At 44.5% G+C, this 13,422-nt stretch overlaps 1 protein-coding gene across 1 annotated transcript in view; it reads right to left on the reverse strand.

Annotated features, from left to right (window-relative positions):
• Positions 1-8,244: 8,244 nt before the first annotated feature.
• The window catches only part of LOC124696039, a 58,532-nt gene continuing 53,354 nt past the window's right edge, over positions 8,245-13,422 (reverse strand). Inside the window, exons 10-11 of the mRNA XM_047228826.1 lie at positions 8,634-8,902; positions 8,245-8,260 (exon numbers count right to left, since the gene is read on the reverse strand). Coding sequence (XP_047084782.1) covers positions 8,245-8,260; positions 8,634-8,902 — 285 coding nt within the window. The remainder of the gene's footprint in view (positions 8,261-8,633; positions 8,903-13,422) is intronic.

Below are 13,422 nucleotides of genomic sequence, written 5' to 3' on the forward strand. Positions count from 1 at the left end.
CAAGGCATAGCAGGAGGATCAACATCTTACAGCTACGTTGCGCACAAATCTCAGCTAAATCTGGCAACACAGAAACCAGAGATCCAACAATCCCACCCTAAACACTCCACAAATCCTCCGTCTGGCTCAGATTTACGAGCAAAGCACTGCCCCGCTCCCCAAACCCCACAAATCTAGGCCCCAAACCCAAGGCCGAATCTCACCTTGATTGCCTCAATGGCGTACTCGACCTGGAACAGGCGCCCCTCCGGGGAGAAGGTGTTCACCCCGCGGTCATACTCCGTCCTGCGCACGCCGACAAAAAATCCCACCAGGATCAGCAACCCGACACCATCGCCGCCCAACACCGCGACAGATCGAATCGATGTAGACGAAACCATATAGCAAAAAAACCGAAACTCAAGAAGGATGAAACCGATTAACCTCGTGAGAAACATGTCGTCGCCGGCGGTGGAAGCGGGATCGAAGCAGGAACGGGGCCTTCTTTCTCTCTCGAAATCGTGGAAAGGCTTTGTGCTCCTGCTGGTGTTCTTCTTGGGGATGAAGTAGAGACGAGACGGCGGCGAGTGCTGGGAACGGAGTGGGTCCCTACACGCTAGCCCCACTTTGGGCTTACCCGGACAGTCCTAGCTGGGCCTGAGCTAGTTCAGGCCCGTTCAGGCCCACTATTATTTTTTATTTTACATAAAAAGGGGTGAAACCCCCGTTTTAGCTGCTACAGTAACTTGCTCTCCCACTTTTCACTCTAACCGTTGGATCTGTAAGTTTCTTGTTGACTTGTTCAGCTTCTTATCGAGTCCATGACGCCTTGGGCCAGTCGGGTATGGGGTCGGCCAGCAGAGATAGCCCGACTCGCTTGTTCCCGTCGCTTTTCTTCGGCTTCCGCCCGTTTGCATCGCCTTGCTATTCGCGTGTGCGTGGGAGCAACCGAGTGGCAGTGAAAACCTAGATCGCCGCTTTCCCCCAATCCTCATGTCTCCTCTCTTTCCCCCAATCCCGTCTCTCCTCTTCCCTCCAATCTCCGCCTCTCCTCCTCCCAATCGACTACCTCAACGTGCGATGTCGTTGTGGTGAACGCGAGCAGGTGCTGGAGGACGGCACCCTAGAAGAGGGTGGCGGCGAGCCGGCAGACCGGCTGGGATGACCATGGGGGCGCGGCGCCGGATGGGGGCGGTAGCGGTGGTGGCCTGGAGGAGGCGCTGCAGGAGAGTTCATGGAGGAGGGTGGCCTCAATGCGGAGCGTGGTGGCGGCGCGGCGCCTCGAGCTCAAGAAGGTCGTCCACAGCCGACAGGGGTTCGAGATCTTGTGGATTGAGCGATGCACGGACGAAGGTCACCCGGCCCCGGCAATGTCCACGGCGCTGCGAACCCCGGCTGGAACACATCGGCATCTTCTCACTCCCCTCACTGGTTGAGCTTCTCTTTCTCATTTCATCCTGAAAAAAAAATCTATTTGCATCTAGGGTTTGGATGTTCATGAGGTTCTTACAGGAACTGCGACAATAGGTATCATTGGCATTTCATGGAGCTCATGGATGCTGCATGTATGCCCGCCCTCACCACCTTTCTTTCCCCTCTACTCCACCATGCGCATTGTCATCACTTTCCGACTTACCGTTGTTTTTGAAGGATGCAGAAGACTACCCCGCATATGTGTTTTTAGATAATGGCCTACATGTGCTTAGCAGGAAGTATGAACTATGAGGTGGATAGAAAATCTCATTGCTTTGGTTTGGTTCCTAATTTCAAAGAGGTGTGTTTTAACTTCTACTTGTATTTTTGCACAAGATTGTTGTATCCAGGTTATTCGTCAAAATTATTTACAGCCCATGGCACGTGCAGTGGTGAGCACCTTGGCCTGGGTGTGTGTGCGCAATATTCATCTCTGCTACTTTTGCCTTCTACAGGTTCTTTCGTTTGTAGAGTTGAGAATGTGGCAGTGACAATGGTTCTCCACACAAGTTCCAGAACTTGTGACTCTTGGCATCAATGTGTATGCTTCTCCGTTCTTGAACCCTTCTTAGTGATTTGATTAATTGGATAGAATATCAGACCATTTGCGAATCCTTATGGTTAATGCAGGAATTTATGCCTAGATTTATGACAAATAGCCTTATATGTTTGTGGGATACTACATCAAAATCACATGTCTGTAATAGTCTTTCAAATGTCTATAATATGTTTTTGAGTGTATCTGCTAACATGATTGCCATATGAAGCAAGTGGGCAATAGTTTTTTGTGCTGTGTTAGCCTATGAACAACAGCTTACTTAATTGCTTATTTGTGCCTACTGATGAATTACTAAAAGATATAATGCTGTTGCGATCGGAGCCAGGTGAAGGCACTCCCGCGCGCGTGATTTTGGACTGTAGGATCTAAGGTAGAAACGATCCATGCCGTCAGTTTCATCAGAGATCTTTCACGCTAGGCTGTCTTTTTACGGTCACTGTAACTGGAACCGGCCTAAGATGGGTCCATCCGTCAGTCTCATCCCACCGAGACAATTTCGTAAAAAAACAAATAGGGCTCCCTCCTGAATCGCGTTCACCTCCACCCCGCCTCAGTTCTCCCCTTCGACCGCCCCACCTCCGAAATCTAGGTCGCGGCGGCCGCTCCGGCCGCACGCCCGACTCCCTGCCGCCGGCATCCCTTCTCCCCTCCCCCTTCCACCGCACGTAGAGTCCCGCCCGACTCCCTGCCGCCGGCGCACTTCCACGACCTCCTCGCCGCCCTCAGCCCGGCCATCAACGCCCTCTTCTTCGCCCCCGGTGCCGCCACCTCCTCGGGATGCAAACTGCCTCAGCTTCTGCAGGGGTTCAACGCCTGCTGCACGCAAGCCCGGGCCTCGCTGCTGCCGGCTCAGCTCCTCCGCGTGTCCATCGCGGTCTGCGCCGTCACGGGGGCGCCCTGCGGTATGAGGTTCCAGCCCGACGAGGACGGCGGGGACATGAAGTCTGTGGGCGAGCTCGCGCCGGGGGAGATCGTCGTGTTGCTCTCGATGTGATGGGGCATGGTCTGGAGCGGTGCGCGGGGCGCCCTTAGGGTTTCTGAAGGGGTGAAAAGGCTGCTCCCGGACGTCTCGCAACTGGTGCTGTCGGCACCCTCGAGGATGACAGGGAGTCTAGGGATGGGAGGTTTAGAGTGTTACTGGGAAGGGGGTGACGGTCACGTCGTGGGTGATCTCCACTGTCCCCGGGCTTGGCAGCGGCCTCTCGCATTATGTGCAGGACATGTTGCGGTCCTGCGAGGTTGATGCAGTGAAGGTAATCCAATTGTATTTCAGAGTAGTTTGTTATCATAAAATATTGAACAACTTTCTTTGTTAACTCATATAATGGATCTTAGATTAGTGCAATCTGATGTGCCATCACCATTGTTTCCTTAGTTCATAGAGGTCGTCGCAGTGTGATCAATTTTGGTAATCCCTTGTGCATCTACTTGATTCTAATTCCTTGCTAAGAAAGCCATATTATTCTTTTTTGCATTTGATTGTTTAGAATGAATAAACGATGTTTTTCCCTGTAAGAATGTTTCTTAATTTTGTTTCTGCTAGAGCACAACCTATTTAGAGCATCAATGGAGAAACCATCAAAACAGATCAAAGAACAATTCTGTTCAGATTAGGATTGTTCCAGTTACTGGGTTAGAGTTTCAGAGTTTTTCACTTGAACACGATTTGTTCTGTTTAATTATACAATGAAACAAGCCTTGTGCTATGATGGAGAGCTGAAGATGAGATGCTTCTGTAGCTGCTATAAATTAAATAGACGTATTTAGAGCAATTGTAGAGTGTAGACAATGACATTTCCATGTATCTCTTTCCAAGTTAAGGATTTTCACATAGAATTGACTTAACCCTAAGAAGTGCGTATATTGAAAATAATAATGTGTGGATGATCTACAATTAGTAAATAGTGTAAGCCTGCTGAGCTGCATGTGTTCTATGGGCATCTGCCGCTCCATGCACTGGTCTGTGCCGGTGCGACATGTGCCCCACTGTGGGGTTTACTTTGACCGTTGTTGCTGCGTCGGTTGGGCGTATGTGCTGAGGTTGCGGTCATATCTCACATGAACTCCGCCGCTCACTCCTCATCCCCTACTAGGGCTCATAGCCCCCGCCCATCTCTTGCCCCCACCGTACCTCCGTTCCGCCCTCCATCCCGAATCACCAGCCAACCTAGGTTGTGCCGCTGTCCATCGTCGACTTCATTGGTTCCAAGCGGGGAATGGAGGCGACTTAAAGGGAGGCTTCTATGGATGAGCGGCAGGAGGCCACCCACCTCCATGTTGGTCCCTACAAGACCCATAATCAGAGGTAGTGGGATGGCGTTGCGCTAGCCCGTACCGCTGTCATTCGTGATGGGGCAAGAAATTATCGTGTTTGCTTGGGGGGTTGGGGGTTTGGGGATTAGAGGCAGGGAATGGGAGTTGGAGATGTAGGGACTTTTTAATCCATTGATTGTTTGGGTGGAGTGGGAGTTAAGTAGGGAAGTGAAAAGGTAATTAAGACGGGGGGATGTGGAATATGCGTCAACTCCCATTCCCTTTCCATTGATTTGCCAAACAAGCTGGGTACATTCCGCCCGCTGTATGTCCACGGCCTCAACGTCTTGGGCTCGGGCGTTTCTGCTTCTGGACATGGCAGGGACACGGCAGAAAAGCTACATGCACGTTGCTGTGTGTTTATCTAAGTATGCATTTTTTAGACATGTATTGAGTATTCATTAATACACTGCAGAGGTACATCAACAAAGCCACTGTAACAAATAATATTCGTACTTCCATAGTGAGAAGTTTGTACCAACTTTGTGTTTCTTACTATAGAAATGCATACATAGATATGATCCTAACATAGATAATAAATATTTGACTGGAATTTAGTATAAGGATTAATGCAGCTTTAGAGTGGTTGCAGATTGGTTTATTGATATCTAATAACCTTTCACTTTTAGATAGTTTACCTCATATATTTTCTGCATTGTTGCAAATGGTCCTGAGGTTTGAGCATAAGAGTGCTTAGAGTATAAAGATCAATAGATGGCGAGGGATCCAACATCAGAGGTACATGAAGTTACAAGTCTACCCCCTTTTCATGTGACAAAATTATTAGGTGAATTATCTGTTGCACCAATTTTGTCAAGAAATCCAAATTATTGATTTGAGTAGAACAAGAAATATTTCTCACAATTGCATTTTCAATCTAAACAACAAATGTGTTTAAGTTATAAGCTATATTCAATATTTATCTTGCGTGTACATGATTGACTCTTCCTAGACTTGGACCAACAATTTTATTCTTAGCTTCTTAGATGCAATACATAGCAATATATAAATCAGTTTATCAACACCTTAGTTGCAAAGGAGTTCTAATTATTCATTAAATACATGTTTCTTGAATAAATATTCGTTTTTGCATGACGGATGGCATGTCAGATTAGTTGCTACTGTTTTGGTACCGTCATTTATATTTTCCTACACAATCTAGATTTTATACCCCAGATCAGCTACATCATATTCTGTTATTTTATTGACAGGGAGCTTTGGTAAGCTTATTATGCCATGATATTATTTTTCCCCTGAAATGCTGGAATCATGTTCAACACTCTATCAACTCAGTTAAAAAAAAACTGCATATCTAGCAACTGTCAAGCTATAGGTGTAACTTCAGTATACCTATATGATCTGTCGTGCACCTTTCATTCTTTTGTACTAAAGAATTCTACAAGGATTTGGCCATCATCATTGGTTTAAGTGTGCTCATGTTGGATCTCTTCCCGTGTTCACAAAATGTTTGTTTCATTTTTTCTTTACCTCGAATTTGTTTGGATCTCTTCCCGTGTTCAAAAAAAGTGGGCAATAACTTAAGGCGTTGGTAAAAATATTTTCTTATATGTTTGTGTTCTATCTTTAGCGACTCTTTATATTTCACAGTGATGGAAACGGTGGGTGTGAAATGGGAGAGGGTTCTTATATATTTATGTGGTTCAACCACCTTTAATATTTCACTGTGGCGACAACGTGTGTAGCAGTAGTGGGTGCCGGAGGAGGTAGTGACCCCAGGGAGTAGTGGCCGTCCTAGGTGGCTTGGCATCATCGCCGTAAGACCCGACTCATCTTCCATGTGTGATGGTGGTTGGGGTAGAAGTGTTGTCAAGCGAATGAGTCGCATCAGGTACAGGTACAACATGCTCTTTGCACCTGGACCTTTTTAGTTGTATCACAGGTTAGGAGCCTCCAGTTAATTGTCTTATTTGTGTTATGTAGGATATGCTATACCCTGGACCATAATTTATGAATGTGATGAGAGGTCCTGTAAGAATACTTTCAAAACTGCATTAGCGTGGTCTACTAATTCATACTTGATACACTCTATTGTTTCTTTTTCTACGCACTTTGTTTCCAACTATCATGTATAATCACTTCTCAGTTTAGATTTTGTGTAATCTATCATAAAGCAGATGCATCCATTATATTACAGTTTGGTAGGTGATTCACAATCGGCTCTACAAACAAAATATATATATGGTCCAGGGTCCTTCGGATTGTTCAAATGTATCTCAATGAATGGTTACGACAGAAAATTGTATTGTACCTATTGTACACTTTCTTCACAACATTGAATCTGTATCTCTGCTCAATTGTATATTTTCATAAGGTAGTATGTGCTTAAAATAAAATGGTGGAAAGTAGCGGCATAGTGTGAATTATGCTTTTTACGCTCTACATAGCTTTGATGGATTTCAGAATCTCAGAGAATGAAATGACTAGAGTAGTAGGTCAAATTCTGATGCTTGATCTGTATCCCCATTGTCCTCTCTATTATAAGATCCTTTGTATATAAGCTTCTAAAATTTAGTATAAGTAATAAGTATATCCTGCATTTAGTGGTTTAGCTTGAATTCAGATGTTATGGAACTCTTTTGTGGCTTTTAAATTCCAACAAGTTCCAATCATCGATTTAGTAGCACCTAGCAATCCTACTGTGTGGTTTTCATAATCTAGCTCTGGTGACCTCATTTTTTTTACCTTCATCAAGCAACATGTTAGTTGGTTGTGGAATTGGACTTCTTTTCATATTTTTGTGGAATTGAACTTGGTGTGTTACCTTTAGCTTTTTTTAAGCTTTCTTATCAATGTACCTTTTTTATTTGGTAGAAAAACAATGGTTCTTGAGAATGCAAATATCATGTACACATGTGTCCAAGAAGTAAAAAGAATGTGCTCTGAAAGGTGCAGATGGCCACGAAGAGACCACCGAAAAGTGCTGATCGATATCCACATGATACTGGGCATAACTGAAAAAGTAGCCAAGTGTGCAACAACAGACTGAGGCAAGCCCTGAAGCAGGAGGTCCAGTAATATATTATCTTACTACCTATGATCACGTACAAGTTAATTTACATTAAACATTGTGTAGGATGTATATTAGCCAGGTAAGGTGTTCCAAAGGTTGTGCTATTTTCTGGAAGTTTTGGCCAGCACAGCCAGATGAGAGATAAAAATGGAACAAGTTGACACGTGAAACTAGCACTCAGGCATATTATACACCTTGAAGATTGTTCCAGTGTAGAGATGGGCTGGACTTATGATGCATTTCTCGATAAATTACAATGCTGACTTAGAACAAAGCAGAAGTACACTATCGTGTCCATGGCCGTGGCGAGCAAGAGCTGCTTGAAGTATAACAAAGCCCTGCATCTATAAACCTTGCAAACATCACACAATCTTTGGGTAGTGCTTACGGAACAGAGCAAACCCTTCAATGCATTTTTTTACTTTTAGGTATATGTTCCTCTGGTTTAGGAAAAAGATAGCAATTTAGAGACATAGTTTCAAAAGATACTATTTTTATTCGATGTCTCAATTGGAGTTTGTACGAATGTGCTACCTTTGCTGATTACCATGTGAATTATACTTAAATGTAACCAGCTTGGCGCGTTGGCAATTTTATTTTATTCTCCATTTCAAACCGCTCTCAGTGAGAGGCAACTGATGTACGTAATCCTAAAAACATAGATGGAGTATTGCCATGGGCATTAATCATGAAAACTTTGATTTGTTACACTTGGTTGTGTTACAAATTAAGGCGTTCTAAGTGTACCGCAACAGCCACGTTGTGCAAATGCTATGCAGACGGCGAGGCGAAGCTCGCCTGTTCCTCTAGTTAGTGTTACTTGGATAGCTACTACTATCTAGAGGTTTGCATAGGCTAAAATCTGGAAGTTGTAGTTTGCCAGATTGATTTAACCAGCACTTCTCCTATATTTCCACACTAAAGCTTAATTGAATAGCCAGTATAGATGGTAGAGGCTAGGGTTCTACCGGAACGGGTGCGTAGGTTGTACGGGTGGAAGTGTTGCGAGTGGGGGAGAGAAGGGCGGCGCCGACGGCAGGGCGCCATCGCGGGGGCTGAGGAGGCCGGCAGCTAGGGCTGGCGGCGGCGGATGCAGTAGGAGGCCGACTCCTCTGGGAGTCGGCAACAATACGATTGATTATTGCTTAAACGTAAAAGTCTGATTACAACTCTTTATATAATAAAATAACTGGGCTAAGCCCCTAATTTGGCCCACTATTGGGCCTCTTCCTGGCATAAGAGATGCCGACCATAACATCTCTCCCCGCCTTCTCAAACAGCTCGTCCTCGAGCTGAACATCAGGAAAGTGCTGCTGGAACTCATCGAGCTTCTCCCATGTAGCATCCTCCGTGGGCAGTCCAAGCCACTGCACCAGTACATGCCAAGCGCCCCGACGCTGTTGCGCCTTCAACACCCTCTCAGGACCCGGGAGCACGCGACCATCATCATGAGGATGAAGTGTCGGCGCCTCGGCCGGAGGATCTCCCTTGTGGGCCTTCAACAAGCTCACATGGAAGACGTTGTGGATGCGGGAGCCCACCGGCAGCTCCAAGCGGTAGGTGTCAACACCCGGATTTTTAAGTCCAGATGCCTATTATGTCATACATCGCAATCCCAGGAAGATTGTTTTTGCGAGACATAATAAGTTCATAACACAACACATCATTCATTACAAACCATAATTGTCTTACATCAAAGGATCACATGATCCAGTCTTAATACAACAATTGATCCAAATATCAAATACATAACACAACAGCGGAAGATACGTAGTAGGGGTTCATCTGTTCCACATGCAACGCTTGACGTCAGGAGGTACTCCTAGTTATCGTAGACATCCTGTTGTCCACCTTCCGGGTACTGGTTCTCCTCTTCATAGTCTGGCCATTTGAATATCCAGGGACAAAGCCATGAGTACTTTAAAGTACTCGCAAACTATACTAATAGAAGTGCTAGCAACTCTAAGCATGGTTCTAAGCTCTAGGTTCATTTGCTCAAAGCCAGTTTTATTTCATAAACACTTACTAATCAAAACTCTTTATTTCCCTAGACTTAACTCAAGTGGAAACATTAGTGTCATTCCCACAACTCTGTTGTGATTCAAGTCAAAGTCATATTTCAATTCACCCTTCATTTTTAAAACATCTGATAACGGAACAGTATGGCCATCTGAAAGTGCATGGAGCCCCCATGTGTAGTTTTGGTAATTAATGACAATCCCTATGGACTAATGTTTAAATTGAGTTATATTTGTAGGAGTTGTTCATAGGCAATGCTTGAACCATATGTTGGCTTCAAGATTGCAATAAGAAGCAAATGAAGAAGATCAAGTGTCAAGTATGTCTTGAAGATGAAGATGAAGTGAGCTCTCAAGGTTAACTTCAAGACATCAACGAAATGAAGTGCAAGTTCAAGATGAGCCAACTTGAAGAGATCATATGCTTGAAGCTTGCCATGAAGAAATGAAGTGCAATTTCAAGATGAGCCAACTCGAAGAGATCATAAGCTTGAAGCTTGCCATGAAGAAATGAAGTGCAAGTTCAAGATGAGCCATCTCGAAGAGATCTTTTACTTGACACTTGCCATCCATATGGTGATCATGGATATGTGAAGATGCGCCGAAGAAGAAGCTCTCCCATGGTGGATTATGGGGGAGCAATCCATATGGTGATCATGGATATGTGAAGATGCGCCGAAGAAGAAGCTCTCCCATAGCGGAGTATGGGGGAGCATTTCGCATGACTTCATCAAGAAAGCACAATCAAGAAAGGTGTTCCATCTTGTTGCGGTCAAGACCTTCATCGTCAAGCTCAAGTGGAATATGCGCAAGGTTAAGGTTTTCTCTTGATAGGGTTTCTTTCTCACCGGTCTCATGGCATAGTTGGAGACCGGTTTATATTTTAGTTGTCGTACTATCAAGAGGGCTCTCGAGTGAGTAACTCGATCGTATCCTTCGGAGAGATCAAACCTTTGCATCCTTGCATCATCTTTCTTGGTTGTTATTTGGATCTTATCCATGTGCTGTTTTAGAGCTTGTGCTTATTCTCATGACAAGCTCTAGTTCATCGAGAATGGTTTTATCTCTTCCCCCATTTGCTCTCCACCATTGTTGACCTTGAGAGCTTGCCATATCCCTCTACTCCTCCTATGCTTCTTGAATCTTTTTGAGGGAAAAGGAAGAGGAGATCTAGATCTACATTTCTACCAATCAAATCCCTCTCTTTGTGAGGGGAATCCACTAGATTTAGATCTTGGAGAAATTTGGTGTTCCTCCTCTTATTTGTTCTTCCTCTATTATTCCCCCAATAGCTTTTGTAGCTTTGCTGGAACTTGAGAGAGTAGGACTTGAGCATCTTTGTGGTGTTCTTGCCATTGCATTTGGTGCATCGGTTTGACTTCTCCGCGGTGATACGTGGAGGTGAAAGTTCGTGAGATATTCTCTTCGGGAGCTTGTTCCCGGAGCTTGTTCCTCTTGGGTCTTTGGACCCTAGACGGCTTAGTGGTCTTTGTGGTGTTCTTGGGGCTCCAATTAAGTTGTGGAGATTCTTCAAGGGCAAGGCCTTTGTGGTGTCTTTGTGGTGTTCTTGGGGACTCCAATTCACCCCCCCTCTAGGCTACATATGTGTCCTTTCACCATCCAACTGTCCATGACCGCGGACGCGGCTATTCGAATAGTTTAACACTGTGCAAAGGTCGTACTCTTGTGCCACAACTTTTGATTACATCCGTCAGGGATAGCCCTGAATCATCATAACTCAGTATGCGGATCATTAACCATTAACCTTTGACTTACATACTCTAGTATAGGAACCTCCCCTATGAGCTTGGCCTCCTAGTGATGACCAACTGTCATCCTAGGAGCTGCATAGGGCTTGGGTAGGATAATCACTCTTTTTCACGTCATTTCACTTTCAACGGAGGCAGCCTCAGCATAACCTCTATGACGCTTGTTCATAGGGAACCCATACTAAGATACATAAATTTCCAGCTAAAGCCTTACCCATAATCAGGTATTGTGGGGGTACTCTAAAATTGGAATGGTATCGCATCCGAACTCAACCATTAGTTTTTATCAAATTCACCATGCCATTCAAATGTCATATTCACCTTCAACACTTTCAATAGAATGAATCATCATTCCAAGGTTTTCAAATTCATTTGATTCACAAGCTCCCATCTAGAGTCGTCAATTTTAGTTTAGCACTAGCAACTAGTCATGAGGGGTGCTAACTACATTTATCTCTCTAGGCTAAGTTTGACTCTCTTGTGATACTCTACCACTTAGACATAATATAAAACCAGTAAGAATTGATAATCAGAGTAAAAGCTTGTAAGATAAAAACTTGGGCTTGAATGAATAAGACTTTAGATACCAATACTAGTGCCATGGTATCTTGCACTAGTAACTTGGCATGGTAGAGCTTGTATTAGGGTAGCTTTCCTTGGTTGGTGTATTGATCAAAGTGTTCTTCTTCGTAGAAGACCTCCTCCTCCTCGTAGCCTTCGGTACTAGCGTCTATAAACGGATACGAGGTAACAATCACCAAACAATACTTAAGGAGACTACTTAGCCTTAATGGCTCACTCCAGATGATCTAGCATCATCACAAACATCACTCCACATAACACTAGGGTTTTTACTTAATTAAGGTGAGGAAAATAATTTCCTCTCATTAAACAATTATCAAGATTTAATATCCTCAAATAAGCAATTATGAGGCCATGCAACTAAGGTCATCACCTCACATCACATTACTTGGGAAGATGATTTAAATGAGATGCTACATCTCATAGATTTGAAATTTTAAATTTGCAATAATTTAAATGGGCTAGAAATGACTACATAGCCATTATTTGAATCTATCCCATGATCATATGAAACAACTATGTTATATTTTTGCATAATCAATTAAAGGGTTTGAAATGTGAATTATGAGATTGGAATCACCTCAAAATTCATTATGGTTGATTTTATAAAATTGTTTGAATTTGGAAAAGGCACTGTCTTGTTATTTTCATTGCAAGTGATCTATGATGAACTGGGGTTTGAGACCAGTGGGGTTTGCTAGATAATTTCATAAGCTTTCACACAAAATTGGAATCACTCAATCTGGATTTGTAGATTTGAATTTATTAAATTTTGAATACAACATCAATATTGAATTTAGACTAAATGAATTAATTCGAATTCAAATTTCTGGGCTTGGCGGGAAACGTTTAATGGGCCAGGAGAGAAAGAGAGAAGCATGTCGGCCCAGCTACGCGTCTCGCACGCACGGGCCGCCTGACAGTGGGCTCCACATGTCAGCGACTTATAGACACCGAAACGGTATGGATCAAAGGGGGCCGTTAGATTAGAGTGAGATCGAGCGGCTGAGAGTCATCGTTATCGACGAAGAGATTGGACCCTGGCCGCGGTGGGGCTAGAGGGTCGGAGGTTCACCTGGGATCCTGATACGTCTCAAACATATCTATAATTTCTTATGTTCCATGCTAGTTTTATGACAATACTCACATGTTTTATATACACTTTATATCATTTTGATGCATTTTCCGGCACTAGCCTATTAAAAAGATGCCGAAGCGCCAGTTCCTGTTTTTGGTTTTAGAAATCCTACACAGGAAATATTCTTGGAATTGGACGAAACAAAAGCTCAGGGTCTTATTTTCCATGGAGCCTTCCAGAAGTTCGAAGAGGAGACGAAGAGGGGCGACGAGGCGGCCATACCCTAGGGGGGGGGGCGACCCCACCCCTGGCCGCGCCGCCCTATGGGGTGGGCCCCTCGAGCGTCCCCCAACTCTGCCCCTTCGCCTATATATTCTCTCCGACGCGAAAACCCTAGTACCGAGAGCCACGATACGAGAAAAGTTACTCTGACGCCGCCGCCGCCAATCCCATCTCGAGGGATTGAGGAGATCGCCTCCGGCACCCTGCCGGAGAGGGGAATCATCACCGGAGGGCTCTACATCACCATGCCCGCCTCCGGACTGATGCGTGAGTAGTTCATCCTTGGACTATGGGTCCATAGCGGTAGCTAGATGGTTGTCTTCTCCTCTTGTGCTATC

The sequence above is a fragment of the Lolium rigidum genome, chromosome 3 (genome assembly GCF_022539505.1).
Source record: "Lolium rigidum isolate FL_2022 chromosome 3, APGP_CSIRO_Lrig_0.1, whole genome shotgun sequence".
NCBI classification, from domain to species: Eukaryota; Viridiplantae; Streptophyta; class Magnoliopsida; order Poales; family Poaceae; genus Lolium; species Lolium rigidum.